This window comes from Chelonoidis abingdonii, chromosome 15 (genome assembly GCF_003597395.2).
Source record: "Chelonoidis abingdonii isolate Lonesome George chromosome 15, CheloAbing_2.0, whole genome shotgun sequence".
Taxonomy (NCBI): Eukaryota; Metazoa; Chordata; order Testudines; family Testudinidae; genus Chelonoidis; species Chelonoidis abingdonii.
This window is the reverse complement of record NC_133783.1, coordinates 39,633,904-39,657,405: the sequence shown is the minus strand read 5'-3', so window position 1 is coordinate 39,657,405 and position 23,502 is coordinate 39,633,904. Positions and strand designations below refer to the sequence as shown.

At 39.9% G+C, this 23,502-nt stretch overlaps 1 protein-coding gene across 1 annotated transcript in view; it reads right to left on the bottom strand.

Annotated features, from left to right (window-relative positions):
- TCERG1L (transcription elongation regulator 1 like) overlaps positions 1–23,283 on the bottom strand; it is a 229,091-nt gene extending 205,808 nt beyond the window's left edge. The window contains exons 1-4 of the mRNA XM_032766137.2: positions 22,921–23,283; positions 20,688–20,834; positions 19,572–19,752; positions 299–496 (exon numbers count right to left, since the gene is read on the bottom strand). Coding sequence (XP_032622028.1) covers positions 299–496; positions 19,572–19,752; positions 20,688–20,834; positions 22,921–23,220 — 826 coding nt within the window. The 5' untranslated portion in view covers positions 23,221–23,283. The remainder of the gene's footprint in view (positions 1–298; positions 497–19,571; positions 19,753–20,687; positions 20,835–22,920) is intronic.
- Positions 23,284–23,502: the final 219 nt, after the last annotated feature.

The following is a 23,502-nucleotide window of genomic DNA, read 5'->3' as shown; positions in this document are numbered from 1 at the left end:
GAATTTCCTCTTATTTGCACATTTGAATCAAGCTGAATCAAAGTAGTGGCTTTATAAATGCATGGATCTTTTAAACATGACACCTCAATCTAACACTACAATAAATACTAATAATTGTTTTTTCCCTCAGGATTAAAATACAGAAACCCACATATATCACAATCTGTTAAATTCAATTCCTACTCAACAATCATTTAACAAAAAACATTTGTGACAAAAAAAAGTCACACAGTGCACAGTCTCTGTATGATTCAGATTGAATAAAAGCAGCTACATGGTATCAAAGAAAATCTCTTACCTGGAAAAGGTGAAGTCAATACTGGTATTTTGACAGGTGACAGAGTGAGCACATGGCAAGGTTGGATACTTGTAGGTGATGGTCCCTGAGGTGCTTCTGAATCTACGGACACCATGGCAGCAGCTGCTGCTGCTGCTGCAGCAGCTAATGCAATCGTCTGATGACTGCCCACTTGTTTAAGACTATTCTGGCAACCACCTATGGAAGAGTTAAGTAAAACATGTTTTATTTTACATTTGAAACAAATATTTGTTGGCAAGTTAAGACACACACTCTATAAATAATAGCATTTTTCAATCTTCCTATATTATAATATAAAAAACACCAAAATGCCTTTATTATTATTGCAATATTAGTAGCTTAGTCTTCTACTGGCTGCACATCCAGCCATCCAACTTAATTTCATAGGACATCAAGATGCATCAGAATTCTATGTTAATACACTGGAGCGGTAAGTGTCATTTTACACAGCATAAAGTTGCTTCACACGCTGACTCACCCCAGGTCACAGTATGTGTATGGTTGAGCCAGTAACTGAACACAGACTTCCCAAGTCCCTGGGGAGCACCTTAACCACCAGACCACCCCTCTACCCTTAACTCATAGCTTTTGTGCCATAGACTGCTTTTTGTGTTATAAATGTCCCTGTATAGTACATTTAATAATAAATAATAATAATAATAATGTTTTCATGCTTTCAGATATAGGTTCTGACATAAAGAAATGTTGATTTGTGCATGATTTAAAAACATCATGTATATTGTAATTTATCTGTATAGTTATCACAATCACATGAAGAGCTCTGGATGGGGAGGCAGGAGGGCACAATAGTAGCAGCTGTTGGTACTTATCCCATCTTTAGCCTAGGAGAAGGTGCACTGAACCATGAAGAGACCAAGAATTCTAGTTTCACTGAACGATGTTAGTTCTGTATACTTTACTGTCCTTATAACTGAACAAGTTATATCTTATAAAGGTAGACAAGTGTCATATACCCATTTTACAAATAAAGTAACCAAGAGGTAGCATGAGGTCCCTTCTGTGCATAGAACCCAGGTATCTAAAATGGCAAGTCTCGTCCACTTCACTATGCTACTTTTTAGGATGAATGTGTTAAATCTTTGTACTTAGGTGATATCTGTAACTACTAGGTCACATTACCTCAGAACTAGGAACAGAATCCTGCATGGGCTCTACATTCCAGCATTTCCTGACTTTTGATTTTGCAATCGAACCATTTGTATTTTTTTTAATATTACCTATATCTATAGGACTATTCTCCTGTAATTATAGGCATGTAATTGCCATCAATGATACCAAGTTGCATATACATAGAAGCCCTGCCACTGTAAGCACTCTATCCACAGACAGCCACCTGATTTAAATGGGAGTTCCACTGGGCCAGAAGAGAAGAATGTATCCCGTACTATGTAACATTTACCTTTAACATATAACAAGCTTAGGGGAAGACCTTTAGAGCTCAATCACGTTTAAGTATGTTAAATAAACAAGAAAATGAGTAGTAAAAATCCTAAGAAGGAAACCTAATTTGACAAACACCAGCTGTTACCCTCTCAGACACTCTCTATGTATGCAAAAATTAAGCCATCATTAGCTTATTATGTCATTTAGCAAATGTTTTCAGTTCATGTGGAAATCCTTTAGGCAATAAGAGCCAACTGGTAATTCTGCGAAAATCACTATTTGATCAGAGCTGTCACTTTAGGCATTTCACAGGTTTATAGCATTTCTTTTTCCAAATGAATTTGGAGACTAAAGGAACCCTTAGGGCCAGATCCTGGCACATCTTGTGGCCATTTCCCACATGCCTACTGACATAAACAACCTGAAGAGCTGGCAGATGTGGCTAGGGATTCCTCTGACATGGGAGAACCTCTCCTGGCTATATTAGGCTATACCTCTCCTGCCCCCAGTGAAGGGGGCTTGGCCAAGATAAAAGTGGAAAGGTCAGTGCACCCTGTATTCTGGTGATTTCTGGAAGCTAGAAGGGTCCCTTACATCCACGTACAGCTCACACAACGTGGAGCAGTGCGGAGGCTGCTTTGTGTTGTGCATTATGGCTAAGTCAGAGGACACGAAGGTGGCTTTATACCACCACCCTTATGCCCCACTCTACCACTGAGCTTGGTACAGAAGGGTAAGATCTGAGACTCTGACCCTTGGTTCTTACTATACTCCAGTATATTTCTAAAAAAGGTAAAGTAAACCAGTGGCCAGATTTAACACAGGCATAAGAGGAGTCATTCCACTGAAGTCAACAGAATTGTGAATGTTTTGAATTTAGCTAAACAGGAGAGTGGGCTGTGTGGGTAAAGAGATTTCCTTTAGTATCTATATTTCCTAAGCTTGCACTCCCCTCTTTATTAGTCTTTGTTTGCAATGCAGATGTAAGCAAAATGTGTTGCCCCAAAAATAGGCTTTACAACATTAGTAACACATACCAAGTTATACAGTAGTCGTTTCAAGTAATTTCTGTTATTCCTGATGTTATTGTCAGTTCTAAGATATTTTCTATTAAAAAAACCAACAAAATAACAACCACATGTAAGCCATATATAAGCACATGTCCTTGTTAGTACAACAATAGGCCAGAGATACACTAGCAAACACAAATACCAAGTCTTTGATATTTGAACCTGCAACAATTGAAAGATAGATTACATCTACCAGGGCCAAAAAGGAAATGTTCAAAAATGGCAAGACAAACCATCTGATGACAATGATTTTGTTGTGGTTTCTAACATTTCCCTCTGGGATCTCATGGGCCTATGGGTTAAGTTAATCAAATCCTCATCAGTAGTCTGCCCTTGGATAGAGAGTCTGTGTTTCCAATTCCAGGGATTTTCTGCTGTCACCAAACACAGCAGAAAAAAAAATCCTATAACTGTTCATGGACAAAGTATATAAAGAAAAGAGACTCTTCTACATTTCCCAAAAGGGAGAATGTTCTCTTCTAGCTTGATTTTTTCATTAAAAAAGGATTCTGCAACATAAAGATACAATTCTCAACATGGGTGAAGGAAAGAAACAAAACAACAGTATAGGAACCAGAACAGTGGGCAAACTAAGCCATGCCATCATCTCATTTTCTTAGCATATGTGCAACGTGCCTCAGATGGCATGTGACCAGAATTTATCACCAAATTTGGTCCGCTGTTTGGATCATTAGCTGCCCTGGCCCAGGCTGGGTACTAACGGGGAGCGTGACATGAATGCTGATCCATGCCCCCAGCCTTGCCATGAGCACATGTGGGTGAAATTAGTGAAGGGCTAAAAGTTTTCAGGACTTGAGCCCTTTTGTTACCATTTCACCAATCAATTAATAAAGTTTTGGTTATTTTCCTGCCTTTGATGGAGTTTACTCTCTCTCTGGACATATTAAATCATTCTTGGAAGAAGGGGCATATCTAGGTATCCTAATACATCGTTCAGATAAAAAAAACTTTCTCTGGAACATATCAGATTGTGCCAAATAGCAGATATTTTCAAAAACTTTTCTTAGAACCACCGCTAGAAGGTCAACACTCAGATACTTCAAAAGTTGAATAATGTTCTACACTATCATCAATATGTCTGAGAAGCAAAGGCTAATGCTTTTCAGTGAGGTTCACTTCTAAGAAGGTTTTTTTAATCTAGAGATGCTTGCTTATCACAGAGAATTTCTATTTAAGTGAGAAAACACACTAATATGTTGCACAGTTCTTTGCCACACCTCTTTACAAGCATACATCCACCATCCTGCTACAAGATGCTTACCACAGGTTAAGGGGAAAATATCTGCGGGAGGCTTTTGTTAAAAATGATGGCAGCAAACTTATGTGTGAAACAACTGAAGAACAAGATATCAGGGCTAGCCATAAAGACATGAACAAGAAAGGACAAGAGAATCAACCTAAGATTTAAGAAAACAGGGGAGTAGGTAGATAACCCAGGTTCCACAGCAAATACCATTTGATCCCCAAACATCCATTATATAGGCAATTACATGGTAAAGTATCTAGACACACAGCAGCCTAAGACTAACTGTTCCTGTTAGACCTGCTTCTTTACTCTCTCACGGGGTTATCTATGTAGTTTTGGGATTCAGAAATTGTCCCTACTTTCCTATTCTTTACCCATATGCCTCATGCCCATCTGACAGTTCAGACATCCTGAAGTTCTTACTGCAGTGCATGCATAGTATGTTTAAAGAATGAACCACTACTCCTAAAGACCTACAGGAATAACCAGCCTGTGGAGCCACACAGCATACCACAGATGTGCTTCATTTAGGTCATGAATTATTTCACTTTTTCTCTTCCATAGTAGCATACTTTTTCCATTCACAGTGACTTTGTCCATGACATACAGACAATAAAACAGGATTCTGTGCTGCTGTTTTGTCTGCCCAATGTCCTCCCCAACCTCATGTACCTTTTATGACTTCTTTCTCTGCAGCCATAAAGGACATATCAGAATGTGCTCTCTCATAATTACTACTATTAACAAACAGTTAAAACCATTACATTTCTTCTTCAGGATCAACAAAAAAGGCTGTTTCTTTTCTTTAACAAAACAGAAATAAGGATTTTGGATGCCACTGGAATTTACAGGTTCATTCCTATCTGAAGAGGGCAATTCTAGCTTTTCTTTTAAAAAAAAAAGTTCTTTGTACTATAGAATCTCACTGTGCAAATTAACTGATTAAACTGACTTAAAAATGTTCTGCAGTTTTACAGGTTTACTGTCTGTTTTTTTTTTTTAATTCTGCCTACAATGGACTTTTCTAAAGATCTTTCCCATAAGATCTACAGAAAAAAATTAAAACAGCAAAATCAAGTCATCCACAAAGGAAAGTAAATTCTGTGATTGCACCAGCCAGCAGAGGTGCTGGAACAATTTTTATGGTGGGGGTGCTGAGAGCCATTGAACCAAACTGTAAACCCTGTTTACGGTGGAAACCATTTCATACCAGGGGGTGCGGCAGTATCCCCAGCACCCATAATTCCAGCACTTATGTCAAACAGTTAAAAGCCTTTGGAATACTTCAGTCACCTAGGAGGGGTAGAATATCTTCAATAGAGCAGCTTAGTGTTCCTTGCAACTTGCTTTATATCTGTTCATTAGGATGGGTGACGTATATGGGGTTTGCTTTTAATTTTGTTTTAATTTGTGTTGCAGATTCCCATCCATAGTTTATTTTTTTGTTAAGTGCCTCACAGAGACTTACTTTTTGTATTAAAATGGCATTTTCTTCACTTTGATGAGAAAATTAGTCGGACTTTAATTTTGCAGTCCTTTCTACTTCACCGCATATCTTCAAAAGACATCAGTCTGATACAAATAGAACTATGTTTCGATGTGCATGTGTCTGTACATACACACAACCCCTCCACATCTAGTCATAATAGCTTTATAACAAACTGTAAAACAATTGATACATTTTATAACTCTAAAACATTTATAAAATACTTTTCTCTGTAACATATATTGTATACATGTTCAACAGTAGAGTGTGGTAGGAAATATTAAGGACAACACTTGTAAAAAAGTGAAAAACACTCTGAAACTGCTAAATCTTTATGTATAAATTATGTTTAAAAATAAGTTAAAATATTTTTCAAGACATAAATATATTTGTAGCAAATGAAAGCATTATAACATGAAATATCATTTAAATCCCTTTAGGATTATAAATGTATTAACTTTTAATGTACAGTTGTTGACCTTTTTTAATTTAACGCATTGTACACAGGAGAAGATATACACCCGATTTTTTTTTAAGATAGAGGTTTATTTCTTTAATTCATAAAACCAATTTGCTGAATGTGTATTTCCTTGTTTAATAGCTTGAATCAAGAAATTAGTAAACAGAATAAACAAAGGGTCAGATTCCCCTCTCATACCCGTTGAACACATGCATAATGTCATCATGTGGCCATGCATATTGCCATGTGATTCCTCTTGTTTTTGAATTTACTAAGTAATTGTGCAGCAGAATCCAAGATTTCATTTAACAAGGAATTATGTCTATCACTTATGATTGTTAAGACACCTGTAAAAATGTGAATCTCAAGTGATGCAGTGATGTTTGCCTGAGGTCTACAGAGAGCTTGAAACAAGAGTTTTGAGAGGTCTGATCTGCCCCATTTTTACCAACTAAAACCTTAGGCCAGACTCAGACTTTATGATCTATCCCACAGAAGGGGGCAGTATGTTGTTTTGCTGCCCCTAGAGCAGCCCTGGAGGGAATAAGAGGTGACAGATCCACACCTGTCACAGCATATGCTCCCTCCCTGTCAAACTGTGTAACTATGCTACCAAATATGTTGAGGGCTCAGAGATAAGGTTTCACCCACAACTATTCCCACCCACCTGTACAAAGCAGTGATGTAGCAGCTCCACAGAGCCTGTACCCACCACCCCCCCACGCTCAGAAAGCTGAGGTAAGGTGCACCAGTGGAAATAAGTAAGGTGGTGCTTTAAATTCCTTCTATTCCCTTAGGCTGGAATGCAGGATAGGCTATAATTAGTTCCCTCATTAGGAGTCTTCTGATGACAACATTATTAACTATTTCACTACCAGCTATTTCAGCAGAAAAATCAAGGTACTGTCCTCTGACATTGCTGGATGTAGTGGCTGATACTGGAAAACTGTGTGACAGGGTAACTAGTTGCCATCAATGATTTCGGAGATGACAAATGAGAAATTCAGTCCTGTTACCAAACCTGAAGTCAGCACCACCCTTCCCAAAAGGGGGAGGAAAGAAGGAGATACATCCTCCCCCCACTACTGGAGACAGAAGCAAAACTCCCTTCATCTTCCAGAGTGCCAAAGGGCCTTATTGTCAGCTACCCAATGGCAGAACATCTAGCTTCTACATGACACCTGTACAATGCAGTTTTACATTTTCAATACAAAGGTCTAGTGCCAAACAAAAAAAAAATTGTAAACTTGGGCTCTGTTTAAAATAAACTGAATTTATTATCAGAATAAACATACAACACAGATATTATATTAACTGGAATGAGGAAGGTCAGTTGGGACTTTGGGGTCAAAATCTCAACTGTCTGGAAATTCTATCATATAATTCACGGCTCCAGGCCACATAATCTGTCTCTCTGAGTGTTACATTGAACCCAGGGCCTTGCTTATATTAGCGTGAATCAGGAATAGCTATACTGAAATCAACAGAGAAACACAGATATATGTTTAATCAGGATTATATACAGAGTTTAATATTAATTTTTCCACAAAGGTTGCCATATTTAAGGTATTCAACACATACTAATATACAGGGTCAGCTCTAGGTTTTTTTGCCACTCCTGGAATTGTGCCGCCCCAAGCACATGTTTGGTTTGCTGGTGCCTAGAGCCGGTCCTGCTAATATAGTAGCTGGAAAGGAGCCATGCCTACTTGCAAAAATAACACTTAATCCTAACATATGATTGTGATACTTCCTGAGCTAACTGTGCCTCTGACCTCTAGGTGGCCTCCTTGAGGGCACTCCATTTAGGCTTCGGGCTATTACATTTCTCAGGGCAGTATCTTGTGATCCTTTCGCTCCAGACAGGGGACCTAGGTCTACAGATTCCTGTAATTCACATTCAGGTCTCACCTTCATTCAGTACAGGCAGTCCTATTCTCTCAGGGGAAATGAAGGGTTAACCACTGACTAGCCAACTCTTGTAAAGCAGAGTACTATTTATTCTGAGAGACAGATCTGGCAATTCCTTGCAGTATCTTTCGAAGATCTCACTGAATTAAGTTTATGGATCATTTTGGGCCAGGGATTGTACGTAATTTCACGAGGGAGAATAACTACACTTCCTTCAGGAACAGTGCTGTCTAGAGGATTCAGGAGGCTTGGGGCAAAGTAGAGGAGCTTGCACTCACTGGGCAGTATTCTCAGTATGCAACGGTGGCATTTCAGCGGCGGGGGGCCCTTCAGTCGCTCCATGTCTTCGGCAGCACTGAAGGACCCGCCGTCGAAATGCCGCCACTGGGTGAGGAAAGGGATATTTGGCCAGGGGTTGCGGGGCCCCTGCGGGGCCTGAGGCCTGGGGCAAACTGCCCCACTTGCCCCCCCCAGTCTGGGCAGCCCTGTCCAGGAACTAAGAACAGTGGGGAATGATTAGGCAAATTCACTCTGGCTATAGCACCTCCATAAGGGTACCACCACCTGGAAATGCTTGCATATAATAGTTCAAACTGGATTCTTCAGAGACCAATAGACAAAGAAAGGACTTTTAGATAAAAAGCTTGAATTTAAACTAACTCAGGCCTGCTTTCTGATCCCATCAGGTCTCAGGGTCCAGCTATCACCTGTGTCTGAGCAGGGACCCTTGTCCGACTGCCTTCCGACCAAGAGTCTTAAGACCACACAGCCTCCTGCCACATACTGCGGTAACCCCAGAAAGCTAGTCTACCTAACAGCCAGCACCTTTGCTTTGCTTTCTCTCCAAGGGCTATGACCAGCATAGCTAGCAGTTACAAGTTACTACAAAGCTCTCTCTCATTTTTTCTTAAGATAAAAGCATCACAGAGAAGACAAAAAATCAATACCTGCTTACAAAACATAGCACAATCTCCCATCTACCATCCAGAGATCCAGTTCCAGAGTGTTTGAACCATGTCACTGCACTCTTAAGGAATATGAAGGAAGCCGAGCCTCTCACTGAGGAATGAGTTAAGAGGGACTAAAAGAGGTCTAAAGAATGGCTCATCCTTTTACTGTGACATCATCCTTTCGTTTCCTGCAATTCCCTCTCACTTATTACACACCTTCCAACTTTTGCAACAAATGAAACAGGGATCTGCTTCAATACACTGCCCTGTTCCATCCTCACAACAAATCCAACCTGTGCACTAAATCAAACAGGGGGTGGTGAGCTAAAAATAGTATGTGATCTTGTAGTTAAAGATTGTTTCATAATGGATATGAATTAAAGTCTTAAGTGCTTGGCTTTGCAACCTTAATATTCTTTTAACATATTTTTGTGTCTAATTTCCTAGGTTTATATATAAAACTGGATAAACAAGTTCCATCATGTGTACTCACATAGGTCATCAGCAGGACGAGAAACTTTAGATCTACCATACAGACCTCTGCCACCTGATCCAACAGAGTAACTCATAGCAATAAGGGGTTGTCATCCTCTATGTGGATCAGCATATAACACAGTCAACCTGTGGAACTCCTTGCCAGAGGCTGTTGTGAAAGCCAATATTATAACAGGGTTCAAAAAGAAAATGAGATAAATTCATAGAGGATAGCTATTAGCCAGGCTGGCAGGAATGGTGTCACTAGCCTAGTTTTGCAAGAAGTTGGAAATGGGCAACAGGGGATGGATCACTTGATGATTACCTGTTCTGTTAATTCCCTATGAAGCACCTGGCACTGGCCACTGTTGGAAGACAGGATACTGGGCTAGATGAACTTTTGGTCTGACCCAGTTTGGCTGTTCTTATGTTCTTATTAGAGGGGCATGGGTAACTTTGTGTATGGGTTTCACAGCTATTTGCTGACAGAAGAGGAATGGTGAGACTCCGGAATCCTGGGTTTCATTCCAGGCTCTGGAAGTTAGTGCTCCCTAGTGGGCACAGACTTCTACTCATTTCAACACCCTCCCCCACAGCATGGCTGCTTCTGTTCTATTTCCTTCAACTTGTCCTTGTCCCATTCCTGTCTCTTCTCCATCCCTGGTTCCTTGTCCCAGTCCCATCCTCCTCATCTAACTAGTCTCAGTTCAATTTCTCAAGCTTCTCATCTCACCAAGTTCCAGCCTTCTCCATAGCAAGTCATAGTTTCAGGCCTCTGAATTCCCTGGTTCAGTCTTCTCTCCTGACCCCCCAACTCTCAGCCCCTTTTCCCACCAATCCCAATTCTCGCCTTCTTGGTTCCTCATCTGATCTTTCTCCATCACAACCACACTGGACTCCAATCACCCCTTTCCCAACCACGTTCCTCATTCAATCACGCTCCCCATGTCTTTGTCCCAGGTTCTTGTCCCCATCTTTATGCCCACCTCATCAAGTTCTTCCCCAGTATACTAGCTAGCCCTCGGATCTGTCTCCACTCCCCACTCACCCCTTTACTCTGCCCCACTAGTTCTTAGTCCCAGTCACCTTGCCAAATCCAGTTGCAATCTCTCCCCCTGCAATGGGTCCTCATCTAATTACAGTCTCTCTCCACCTACTAGCTCCCAGTCCACTCCATTTTTCCTTTCCATCTCCCAGTTTCAGCCTCATTGCCCAACCAGTCCCTGTCTCTCACACCTGCTACCCAACTCCCAGGCTCTGCCCCTCATTGCCTCCTTGCCGAGCCCAGTACTACTATCCTTCTGCTCCCAATCTCCTCGTTCAGCCAGTCCCAATTTCCACCCCCATCCACAAACTCTTTGTCCCAATCTACTCTGTTCTCCCCTCCCCCTGCAGATCTAGCTGTTGTCACTTTTTGAACCAGGCCATTTTTTCCTCCATGCTGCCTGGGCCCAGCAAGTTCATCGACAGCTCAGGACAGACAGGCTCACTGCTCTCGGTTTAACTACCGAGACATGGATCCAGCATGGCCTATAACAGCAATTGAAAGGCTGGAACATGCTCATTGGAGACCAAATCTTCAGGAAATTTAGCAGCTAAAAATGTAAAAAATCTCTACTGAGCATGTGTGAACTGCAATTTTTCAAAAGCTTATAATTAGACAAATAAGGGCAGATTTTTACAGGGGTAGGAAAGAGCGTACCCCTGAAACAAAGGACACTCCTTTGCCAAATTTCAAGTCCATGGTCTAAGGCATGGAGGTGTTAGAACTGTTTAAAGAAAAGGTCACTAGAATTTAACATGGGCAAAAAAAATGTATTTTCCCTATCTTTGTTTTTGGAAACAGATGAAATATATTGGTTAATTTTTTTCAAAAAGAGTCAGCAAAATTATAGCCTACTGAAGACAGGGTCTTAGAACAGGAATAACACTGACCTTATTATGGGAGGGGCTGGAAACATCTTTTATTAATATGTTCCATCTAAGATCTTAAAGCCTTCTGCATACTTTACAAAATATGAAAAAGGACATCCCTTTTGATATTTCCCTTCAAGCAGATGAAAGAAGCCGAAGATCTGTTTCTTTAAGCAACAGTGTATTGATGGGAGAGCTAGTCAGGAACTGTCCATTAGAATGATTTTGCAAATGAAAATGCAATTTCTGCAAAACAATTTTTTGTGGGAATATTTTCCTTTTGATGAAAATAATTGATTTTCCATTAGGAAAATTAAACAAAATATTTTATTTTAGGTTGGCTCAGACAAAAATCAAAACATTTCAAATCTGGAACTGATCAAAAATGTTTAATCTCAAGTCAGTTCTAAAAAACATTAAACTACAGTCATATTGCCTTTTCTCTCATGGGCCAGGCTCTTTGGAGGACAACATCTCCCACAGAGTATTTCTTCTGCATGGTGCATCATGGGAGCCACCTGACTAGATGAATTACGGGAGGCGCAGTCTTGCCAGGGAGCCTTGTCCATATGAGACAATGGTGGCCAGAACTACAACTCCCATGAGACAATTGGGAAATACAGTTTAATGTCAAAATGAGGTTTTACGGTCCAAAACAAAAATTTCTCAGGAATGCCAAAATGTTTCATGACTAAACAAATGTAGAAGTTGTCAGAATTTTGCTCAGCTCTAGTGGGATGGGTGGATTGAGACATTATATCACCATTTATCCAACAAACCAATTGAAGCCCCTCCACGTGTCAAAGTGCCACAGGTTCTCAGACAGCCTAGCTGAGTGTTTGTCCAGTTGCTTAAGAAGAGCCCAGTGTATTGGCACCCAGCAACATTGCATCTGCATTTTCTCTTAAGGCTGTGAGGGATTGTAACTCGCTATATATTTGAGTTTACTTGTACATTTGCCTATACTGATTGTAATCAGCAGTCAGGTATTTTGGGATACTTCATAATATGGAATATATTACTTCTATTTAAGTAGCAGCAACTCTGTTTCTTAATATAATGAAGATATATTTCTATTTCTTCACAGCATGCTATATGAAAGGCTTGTTCAACAAGATTTCAATGGAAAGCCTTTTTGAACACTAATAAAAAGTATACTACTTTAAAAAAAAAAAAGAAAAAGAAAAAAAAAGAACATTGCCTGCAAAACAGTGGCTGAGAAGCAAACCTGCCAACTAACCATAACCACACAGTTTGAAACATTAAAACAATTTCAATAATTTTAATAGTAATGATATGAAACCTAGGGGATATTTTTCCTCACACTCCCCCTTCCCCCTCAAAAAAAATTTCTCACAAAAATCCCAAGGAATTTCTAATAATTAAACTCAACACATGGAACCAGTTCTGAAGACCATGACCAGCTTAGACAGCTAATTCAAGACTCCTGGAAAGACTTCCAGTGTTCATATAGCTTTTGGCTTGTCTCATCCCCTAAGCGAGGATACAAGGAAAAGCAGGCACATCCGACTCATAGCAACCCAGCTATGACTTTATTCCATATGGCAGACTGCACAATGCAGTAGAGAAAAATATAAATTATTTTCCTTGCAAAAAGATGTAGCTCTTATATCCACAACGTAAGATACAGGATAGTGCTTTGTCTAGTGGAAATAAAAAAATAAACAATCATTTCGGGTGAGAAAATAATGTGTCGTTATTTTCTTTAGATAAATAAAATTGTAAGTGCATAAATTCAAGGTTTTGTAATCCATTTTTATCTGCCAAGGAATAATAACCAATTACATTTCTTCAGAACAAATAATACCTTCCAGTACCTAGTATATGCAACTGCCAAACTATTTTTTAGCACTAAATTATGTGTGTTAGCATAGTTCATAGTTAGGCTAGGAAAGATTAGATTTTTATTAGTAAATATCAATTTCACTGTACATCCACAAATCAAATATTTCTATCAATAATAGAAATGTACAGCTAGACAAAGAAAAATACTGCCTGAGAACTTATTAGCTTGATTTATGGCTATTTTGTATATTTGGATATGTGATCTTGACAATGTGTTATAAAGCTATAACTTTGTGAATCTCAAGGTTTCCTGTCAACAAATAATTGTCTGACCTCCCTACGGCCTGACACTGCACCCCCCACCAGTTTCCCACAACTGTGAAAATTTAAAAAAAGAAAAAAATGCTTAAAAATCAATATTATCTATCAAAATTATAAAAAACAAAAATTGAATCCCATAAGCCTATTCTTAATGAATTTTCTTTTTTCATTCTAAAATGGCCACTGAACTGAAGAAACAAGGACATTGTTACTAATAACTGACTCCTGGTATGGATCCAATGTAGGGCTTGACTGGACAAGAGTCTCCCAGGGCTTTTTTTGGGGTGGGGGGGGGAACAAAACAGAAAACCATTCTGATCTAAGTAGGGCCAGCATCTTCCACAATTTGCAACTGAAGCATCTGATTCCAGGTGGTGTGGGTTTCCATTTCCTTTTATAGTTCTGTGTCAAGTAATCTGAAATGTTAGGATCTGCAATGCAATAAAGGCTCAACCCTTCTGATAGTCAAAGCAGTATAGAGTAAGGTGGCTTTAGCAACCCGAGACCTACTTGTAATGTCATTTTTATTTGGCAGCTTAAGATTTAACACCTACTGCAACTGGAGAGGACAAAATGGTGGAGAAAACAAACATCCATTTCTTGTTGGCAAACATTATTTGCTGTCCCTATATTGCAGCTTTCCTAGTGGATAGAAGTTCTGCTGTGTGCCACAGCTACAGAGGCTAGAAAGAATAGCGGGTTTGCAGCAGGTTTTAAGAGCCCATACTAGCCAAGGCCTTTGCATTCCCCTTCCCCACCCCACTTTCAACCTCTTCATTGTGTGCATGCTCCAACAATTCAGTCCAGGAAAGATTAGACAACATTTGTGGCTTCACTAGAATGCTATTGATTTCCACAGTGACAACATCTATTGTTTCTATTGTAATAGCATGCACAGACCTTAAATAAGATTGGAGCCCCACTGTGATGGACGTTGTACAAATTACAGCTAAATGAAAATGTCTATCCTGGAGGGCTTAAAAGACACAAAACAGATGAAGGGTTAAGGATAAGGAAGACATACAAGCAAATGAATATGGTGAAGAATTGGAACAACTCTGTTATTTTTCTTTCTTTTTTTTTTAGTTGAAGGTAGAAAGTGGATGAGGAATGGCAGGAATGGGTAAATTAATAAGAATGAGGGAGTAAGAAAAGAAAGGAAGGGGAAGAGGAATAATCTCTATAAGAGCCATAGTCAGTAGACAGTGTTTTGTAGGCAGTGCAGCAGAGGTGAGTTTTAAGAAGGGAACTGGAAAATAAGGCAGGGGATGAATGAATTATAAGGACATAAGACCGGCCATACTGGATCCATCTAATCCAGTATACTGTCTTCAGACAGTAGCCAGTGCCAGATGCTTGAGAGGGAATGAACAGAATAGGACAGTTACTGTGTAATCCAACCCATCATCCAGTCACAGCTTCTGGCAGTCACAGGCTTAGGGACACCCAGAGCACGGGATACTGTCTCTAACCATCTTGGCTAACAGCCATTGATGGACCTATACTCCATGAACTTATCTCGTTCTTTTTCAAACCCAGTTACACTTTTCCCCTTCACAGCATTCCCTGCCAATGAGTTCTTCTGGACTTTGTGTGAAGACGTAGGTGTTTTCAGAGAACTATTCACTATTACTCCAAGATCTCTTTCTTGAGTGATAACAGCTAATTTAGACCCCATCATTTTGCATGTATAGCTGGGAATATGTTTTTCAGAGTGCATTACTTTGCATTTATCAACATGGAATTCCAGCTGCCATTTTGTTGTCCATCACACAATTTAGCGAGATCGCTTTGTAACTTTTCAAAATCATCTTTGGGCTTAACAAAATTACTTAAGAAAAAGTATCAACTGCAAACATTGCCAACTCATCGTTTACTCCTTTTTCCATATGGTTTTACGAATATGTTGAACAGCACTGGTTCCTGTACAGATTCTTGGGAGACTCTACTATTTGCCTCTCTCCACTGTGAAAGCAGACCATTTATTCCTACTCTTTAATTTCCTAGCTTTTAACTAGTTACTGATCATGAGGACCTTCCCTCTTATGCCATGACTGCTTACTTTGCTTAACGGCCTTTAGAGTTGATCTTGTCAAAGGCTTTCTAAAAGTCCAAGTACAACTATACCAACTGAATCACCCTGTCCATATTTGTTGATACCCTCAAAAAATTCTAATAGAGAGGCAAAGCATACTTTCCCTTTAGAAAAGCTGAGTTGACTCTTCCCCAACATATCACATCCATCTATGTGTCTGATAATTCTGTTCTTTACCACAGTTTCAACCAATGTGCCAGGTACTGAAGTTAGGTCTACTGGCATGCAATTGACAGGATCACCTCTGGAGTTTAAAAAAAAAAAATTAACTCTACATTAGCTACCTTCCAGTCACCTGGTACAGGTGATTTAAGCAATAGTGAATACCAGCTGGCCCTGGTGACTTATTAATGTTTATCAATTTGTTCCATATCCTTCCCTATTGACATCTGAATCTGGGACACTTCCTCAGATTTGCCACCTAAAGGCCATGACTTAGATTGAGAATGTCCCTCACATCCCCTGCAGTGAAGACTGATGCAAAGAATTAATTTGCCTTGTCTTCCTTGAGTGCTCCTTTAGCACCTTAATTGTCCAGTGGTCCCACTGATTATTTGGCCTATTTCTTGTTTCTGATTCACTTAGTTTTTGTGTCTTTTACTAGTTTCTCTACAAATGCTTTTTTGCCCTGCCTAATTATACTTTTACACTTGACTTGCCAGAGTTTATGTTCCTTTCTATTTTCCTCAAAATGACTTCACTTCCACTTTTTAATTGATGTATTTTTGTCTCTAACTGCCTCTTTTACTCTGTTGTTTAGCCATATTTTTTTTATCCTCTTATTGTTTTTTTGGTGGGAGTATATATTTAGTTTGAGTCTCTATTATGGTGTTTTTTAAAAAGTGTCAATGCAGCTTGTAGGCATTTCACTCTTGTGACCGTACCTTTTAATTTCCATTTAACTAGCTTCCTCATGTTTGTGTAACATCCTTTCTTGAAGTTAAAAACTATAGTGGTGAGTTTATTTGGAATTTTCTCCCCTACAGGAATGTTAAATTTAATTATATCAGGGACTATTCCTTCTGCATAAAGGGCAAAATAGAAGAAAGTGCAAAGGTATTTGAAAGTGAAGCTGATTGGTGGATACTAAAGGCTGAGAACATTGCAGAAATAAATGCAGGGGTTGGCATCATGTTAAGTTATTAGAGGAGCATCGTTGAATGGTGTGAAGGGTTTAAAAGGTGAAGACAAAGAGGTGAACTCCTGACCCTATTGCGATCAATGGCAAAACTCTCATTTACTTCAGTGGGGACAGGATTTAACTCAAAAAGCTTAAGTTTGGAGATGAAAAGGGAGCCACTGAAGGTGCTGATTGCATGAGGTGGGCAGAGCAATGAGCCAGGCAGATTATCTTGGCAGCAGCATTTTCAGTGAACTTGAGAGGGGCAAAGATGCAGTAGTCCAAGCCAGATAGGAGGAGGTTACAACAGTCAAAACATGAAATGAGGACAATTTGGAAGAGAGTTTTAGCTGTTTGGAGAGATGGAAGGCTGGATTTTAGAGGTATTGTGTAGGAAGTAGCAACATGTTTTAGACACAGCCTGAATGTGTGGGCCTGGGAGGGCAGTCAAAGATGATACCCAGGTTGTGCACACCAGTGACTTGGAGGAGATGGAGGTTCATGCTGAGACAGAGAACGGAGATGGTATAGGGGAGGGCAGAAAAGGGACTGTGGAGAGACTCCAAAGATGGCTGGAAATGTACGTATTAGATTCACTGAAGGGGAAGTAGAGCTAAGAAGGTGGCACAATTAAATGAAGAAACAGTGAATTTGTAAGGGAGACACTCAGTATGATCAGAAGACTTCTGCCAGACACACGGCACAAGAACAAGAGCTGAGAAAGTGAAGTCAGTGGAACTATACTGGATTTATTCCAGCTGAGGATTGGCCCTATGTGTCTATTTGAATGCTAATAGTAGACTAGATCCTATGGTCTTTATTCAGGAAAAACTCCTCATTAAATTTAGAGTAGATGGTCCAGACCTCTGGTCCAGGATCTTGGGGGATCAACAATGACAGAGATAGATGGTCCAATTTTCAAGGACGACTCTAGGTATTTTGCTGCCCCAAGCACGGCAGGCAGGCTGCCTTTGGCAGCTTGCCTGCAGGAGGTCCCCGGTCCCGTGGATTCGGCGGCATGCCTGCAGGAGGTCCGCCAAAGCCGCAGGACCAGCGGACCCTCCGCAGGCACGCCGCCAAAGGCAACCTGCCTGCCACCCTCACATCGACCGGCAGAGCGCCCCCGGTGGCTTGCCGCCCCAGGAATGTGTTTTGTGTGCTGGTGCCTGGAGCCGCCCCTGCACCTTTGATATGATAATGAAGAAACTCCAAGAAATGCAAACATGGCATTTCCGGTCCCCATGAATAGAAATAAATTTAACAGAGATACAGAGGGTCCGGGAGACACGGGGGGCGGGGAGGTATTTCTTAATGAGTGTGAATTTCAAAAGCTCCTAAATATGTTAGGCACCTAACTCTCATTGAAAGTTAATGTAAATTAGGCACCTAATTCATTTTGGTGTTTTTCAAAATCCCATTCATAGATTTCAATGGGAGCTGGAGCAGACTAACTCCAGTAGTTTACATTTAATTACATTAATATGAGTTGATTGTGAGTTTTACTTAAGTTGGCACTACAGTATTAGGCCCTCTGTGTGTATTACTACTAGGAGGTATTTACAGACAGAAGTCACTAGGGGAAAAAAAAAAAAAGAATCCAGTGTTACCAGTTCTTAGACCACCTATGCATGTGGGAACCAGTATTTTACTTCCAAATATACTCCATCAGGCTTAAAACAGCATCCATCAACATGGCAGCCAGCCACAGATATAAACTTCAAAACAGTACATACATTTTTGGGACACAAATTAAGTAAAAGGCATCCAGGTAGAGATCCATAAGCATGTTGATGTTTTGCCCATCAGTATACTTATTTATGGTCCCTATCATCCATTATGGAAAGCTGAACAGCACTAGAGTTGATCAATAATTAATAGTGGCAAGAACAGAAGGCAGCTTATTGTAAAGTATTATTAAAACCTTTGAAATACAGAAATTATTTGAATTGTTCTGCTTACTTCCTAAGTGCTGAATAAGATTAATTGATAATTGAAATAAAAAAGTCTGGCAAACAGACAGAAAATGGATTTTTCCCCTCATAATAAATCTCTGCATTATCCTAAAGAATGTTGCCTTATTACATTCAGCAGAAAATTGAGAAAATACAAGAAGATAGAAAATTACATGCCTACAGTACAGTTTCAGAATAATAACAATTCCATAATAACAAAGGCTAGGACAGCTATGGTTTTGCCATTATTTAAAATGGCATTAGCTTTGATCTCAGTAAGACAGACATTTGTTTAAAAAGTACCTTGTTGTTTTCTTTTTACTATCTACATTTGTGCTTCAATTATCTTTATTCTAATTATTTGTTTATTAGTGTTTTCTATAGGGCAACTAGCATGTTAGATCAATACAACAAAATACTAATAAAAGGTCACATCCATCTTTTCAGTAATACATTTTCTGGCCTTTTCTGGTATAAAACGTAGCACTAGCACAAATATTATTATACCGCCAGCAGCTGTAACATACCTTATTTATGTAGATTAATGGGATTTATTTCATGCATGTTATCTTGCATAAGTTAGTTTTAATGAACTGATGGATCAATTAGTGTTCCCTATTAATAATTAACTGTCTATACCCAGACTATATCAAATTCTAAAAATAAGCAACTGATGTTAAAATTACACATTAAATATTATGTCAACAATCTCACTAATATGTTTGAAAATAAACCAAGTCATCATTGGGCTGGATATACCCTCGGTCAATGGAGTGAGATTGCTGAGGAATCTGGGTTCTAATTTTCCATAAGTTTATACTTTTTCTTTCCACTTCATTTTTTAAAATTTAAATAAAGGTAAAATGTTCTTGTTCTGGATCTTGTTATTAAGGTTACAACCCAAATGGGAATTTTGTCTGAGAAAAGAATTCAGGACTGAAGCAACTACTTAAATTAAAAATAAGATCAATAGAATGAAACTGGATGGTGAAAAAAAGTGTTCATAATTATTTATTACTAACCTGGTATGGGCTGAGGTGTTAACACCAGTGTGGGAAGAGGCCTTGAGGCAATAGCTGGCCTAGATATAGCCATAGCTACTTGATTTGTCATTAAAAGAGGCTTCTCATGTCCCTGGAAGATTCTTGATTCCTCAGGATGTATCCATGCTGAATCCAGAGCAAATGCATTATTTAAATATATCTGCAAAGGATAAATAAAAAGTATGTTGAAGTTGAAGATAATATAGTTTCATTGCTTATTGTTTTCCTGGTTTTTAGGTCTTTGATTCAAGCTCTCATAGCTATATATACACGTTTATATCATAGATCATGTCCTAAATCATGAACAGTCTTACATATAGATTGATTTATGCTTCCTAACTATTGGGAGGGCATGGTTACCTAACAATCTCATAAGGGGACTATCCAGTTTAGGAAGTACTACCAAATAAAAAACAAAAAAAAACAAAAAATCCAAACCCCACAATACGAAAGAATAAGGCCAATCCTACCCCAGAGACAGCTATGGCAGAACAAATGTATCTATAACATTTAGTAGCCCAAGGTTGTTCCAGTGAGGGCTGAGAGATGGAGGAGGTAAAAAAAGATAAGACCATCCTATAGTTACTCATATGCTTAAATTTACATACATGCCTAGCTGTTTGCAGGATCAAGGCCTGAGGTTGCAAATACTGCATGAAATGCTGGCTCCACTGACGTTGATGGCAGAACTCCCATTGACTTCAGCTTTGCTAGGATTCCAGCTGCTGAGTCCATTTCTAACAAATTTATATAAACATGCAGTTGATAGCAAGGTGTTGCAAGTAGCCAAAATACGGAAAACACATCAAAACCACATATTTTTGGTAGTACAAACATATTTTACCCAAGTTAATATAGAACTAATGTTAAAGTTATTTCAGTCCTTTTCACTATTTAAGAGAATTGCTGATTTATACCTTCAGAAATAGCCTATTTATTGATCAACTTTTTATAGCATTAACTTTTCTACAGGATTTTTGCTTGACCTAGATTGCTGACCTTCTGCATGCCTTCACAGTTTACAAAACTCAATGTTTTCCAGTTGTTATGATAAGATCTTAATATAAAAATGTCCCAAGTAAAGTTCAGAGTTACCTTGCAATTAGGTAGTCTCTTATCTCTCCAACTTTTCCTGGCATGAGGTGGAATACTAGATGTGTATACATGTGGGAAGATAGGAACAAATTCCAAACTAGAAGAAGGTGAAAATCCTATAACTGGAGAATGAGCTCCAAACATCCACTTAAAAAAAAAAGAAAAGAAGAAATTAAATGAATTAAAAATATTCTAGAATAAATCAACCAATGTCTGTACATATTGTATTAAAAAAGTGAATTTCAAGCAAATGTAATGTATCAACCTCTTTATTCTAAACATTGGGTTTAAAAAAAATGTATCAGTCTCATGTATTGTGTGCCACTCAAAGCTAAACTGCTATAGGAATCTACGAATAGAAGGCTCAGAGTTAGAGTACCTAGTCAATAGAAAATATCATCATACAATATAGTGTACGTGTTTCTGTCTCCAGAGGCAAAGGACAAAACAAAGACAAGGTAGAATGTGTGATTTCCTGACTCTTGAATTCTTTGAACAAATACATTGATATTGTAGAAACATTTCTGCATTTCATTCAGATTTCCTCCCACTTCAAAATAATTGATGTTATCCTTCCATTAAACACAAAAGCAAGTAGCTTTTTCTCCTGCTCATCCTCTTTCCAAATCACTAAGTTCCAAGAGACACTTACAGCTAAAATGCTTGACTGGAAATCTCCAAATGAAATTAATCTAAGATTATGGAGTTCAAAGTTTTATGTGAAACAGCATTAAAAATACAACAGAAGTGATAAACTACTATGAAATTAACATAGCTATTAATATTGAATACATTAAAACTTAAGATGAATATCAAAGCTGACCAACAAAAGTAATTTTAAGTGGCCTTACAATACTGACAAATAATTAAAACATGCATCAAAAAGCACCACTAAGATGTATTGCTTACATTAATATGGTTCAAAATATCTTAGTGTCTATTGTATTTATTATATGTATAGGAGACACTGAATTTAATGGCTTATATCGTTAGAGTGACCCTCCATTACCAGCCTGCTTTTTCCATAGCAAATAGGAAAAGATCAAAGGGTTAAAAAATGAACAAGACAAGCCTTAATGAGCCAATTCATGAGCCGTCCCCCATCCCCTTCTTTTATTAAGAAAAAAAAACATATTGCAGGTAACGGGTTTCTAAACATTAAGGGAAAAAATCTAGTTCCTAGACATTAAATACCTCTAGTGGCAGCATCCTGATACTACAACATAAAAACGTTGCGTTTGCAACGGCATCCAGTGGTATTTTTTAAAATTTATATTATGCATATGGAAAAGCCTTATGGGACATTCACAAATATTATAAAAATAAGACTGTTCAGGTGATCATTGCCTTATCTCTTCTAGTAGGGCGATATTAAAAATGGCAAGGCAACTTTGTTTTAAAGCAAGGAGAGACAGGCTTAAGTTACTTGGCTGAATGAAAGACCCTTATATCTTTATCTTTCACTTATTTAAATGGCGTAATAAACGCTATTCCTAGCCTGCCCTTCCGCAGCTAATATAAAACAAGATTATTTTCTACGGAAAATAAATGCCTCTTCCTGGAACAAATACATTGGAACCGACCAAAGACAGCCTTCATTTCATTGCTCAGCCCCAGCATTAGTGTTCTCTTCGCAATGCAATCAATGCAATCTCTGCTCTCTCAGTCCTCCGCTTTTTCCAGTTGAACTCTCATATGCTGTTATGCCACTGACCAACTGTATGGCCCAGACTCTTACAAAACATTAACTCAGCACATTCGAGTCTGACGGCAGGGTTCTATACGGTACAAACACACGGTATGTGGCTTAAGAACGAAGACACACGCCCGGAATCCGAAATAAACTCCGATGAATAGTTTATGCGGTCTCTCCCTGCCTTTGAAGTCTGACACAGCCGGTGCAGTTACTAACGGATGCGCAGAAACTGTGTGGGTCTGTCACAAACGGGGCTGTGCGGGGTAACTTCAGCACTACCGCGCGTTGGACAGCAGGCAAAAGTTCTGCCCTCGGCTTTCTGCACGGACAGTCACCACTGCATCCCACCCTGCACCCCCAATCTGCGCCTCGCCACCGTGGCTTTTACTGGCCCCGAAAATGGAACGCACGAACTTGCGTGGATGAAGTCGGCTGTGCTTTTCTAGCAGCACTTCGGGGGTCAAACATCCAGATCAGGAAAGAGAGAGGGAGAGACTGAGGAGGAGGAAGGGAGGCGAAGGGAACCGCATTCATTACCTGCCCATTCAGGAAGGGATACTGGTGCACGGCAGGGCGCTGATCTGGCGCAGAGGGCACTGAGAGAGGCAGGAAAGGCTCGCAGGGGACTTGCCAGCCGGGAAGCCCCTGGAGCAGATGAGCAGGGTGGGGAGGATGTGGCGAGGAAAGCAGAAGCGGAGGGGGCACCACCCCGGCCCCACCTATCCTGAAGAGCCCAGCCGCACTCGGGACCATCCAAATCCAGGGAGGCGGTGGGGGCTCCGCATTCATCTGCCAGACGAGAGGCTGCTGCCGCTTGGCTCTCGGAGCCGGGAGCATTCTACATGGCACGGTGCCGTCCCTTCGCTCGCGGGGCTCGGCGCCGGGACGCGCAGAGGCAGGCAGCAGCGGGGCCGGCACCGGGACAGCTCCGCCGAGGGGCCGATGCCCATCCGTGACCCCGCTGGCTCTGGCGGCTGGAGCAGCGGCGGCGGCGGCAGCACCACCAGAGCCGAGCGAAACTCCGCTCCATTCAGCGGGGCTGCTGCCGGCAGGCTCCGCCCTCTGCCTAGACCTCCCTCCCCTTCTGCTGATGCATCGCCCGGCAGGAGACACCTACCG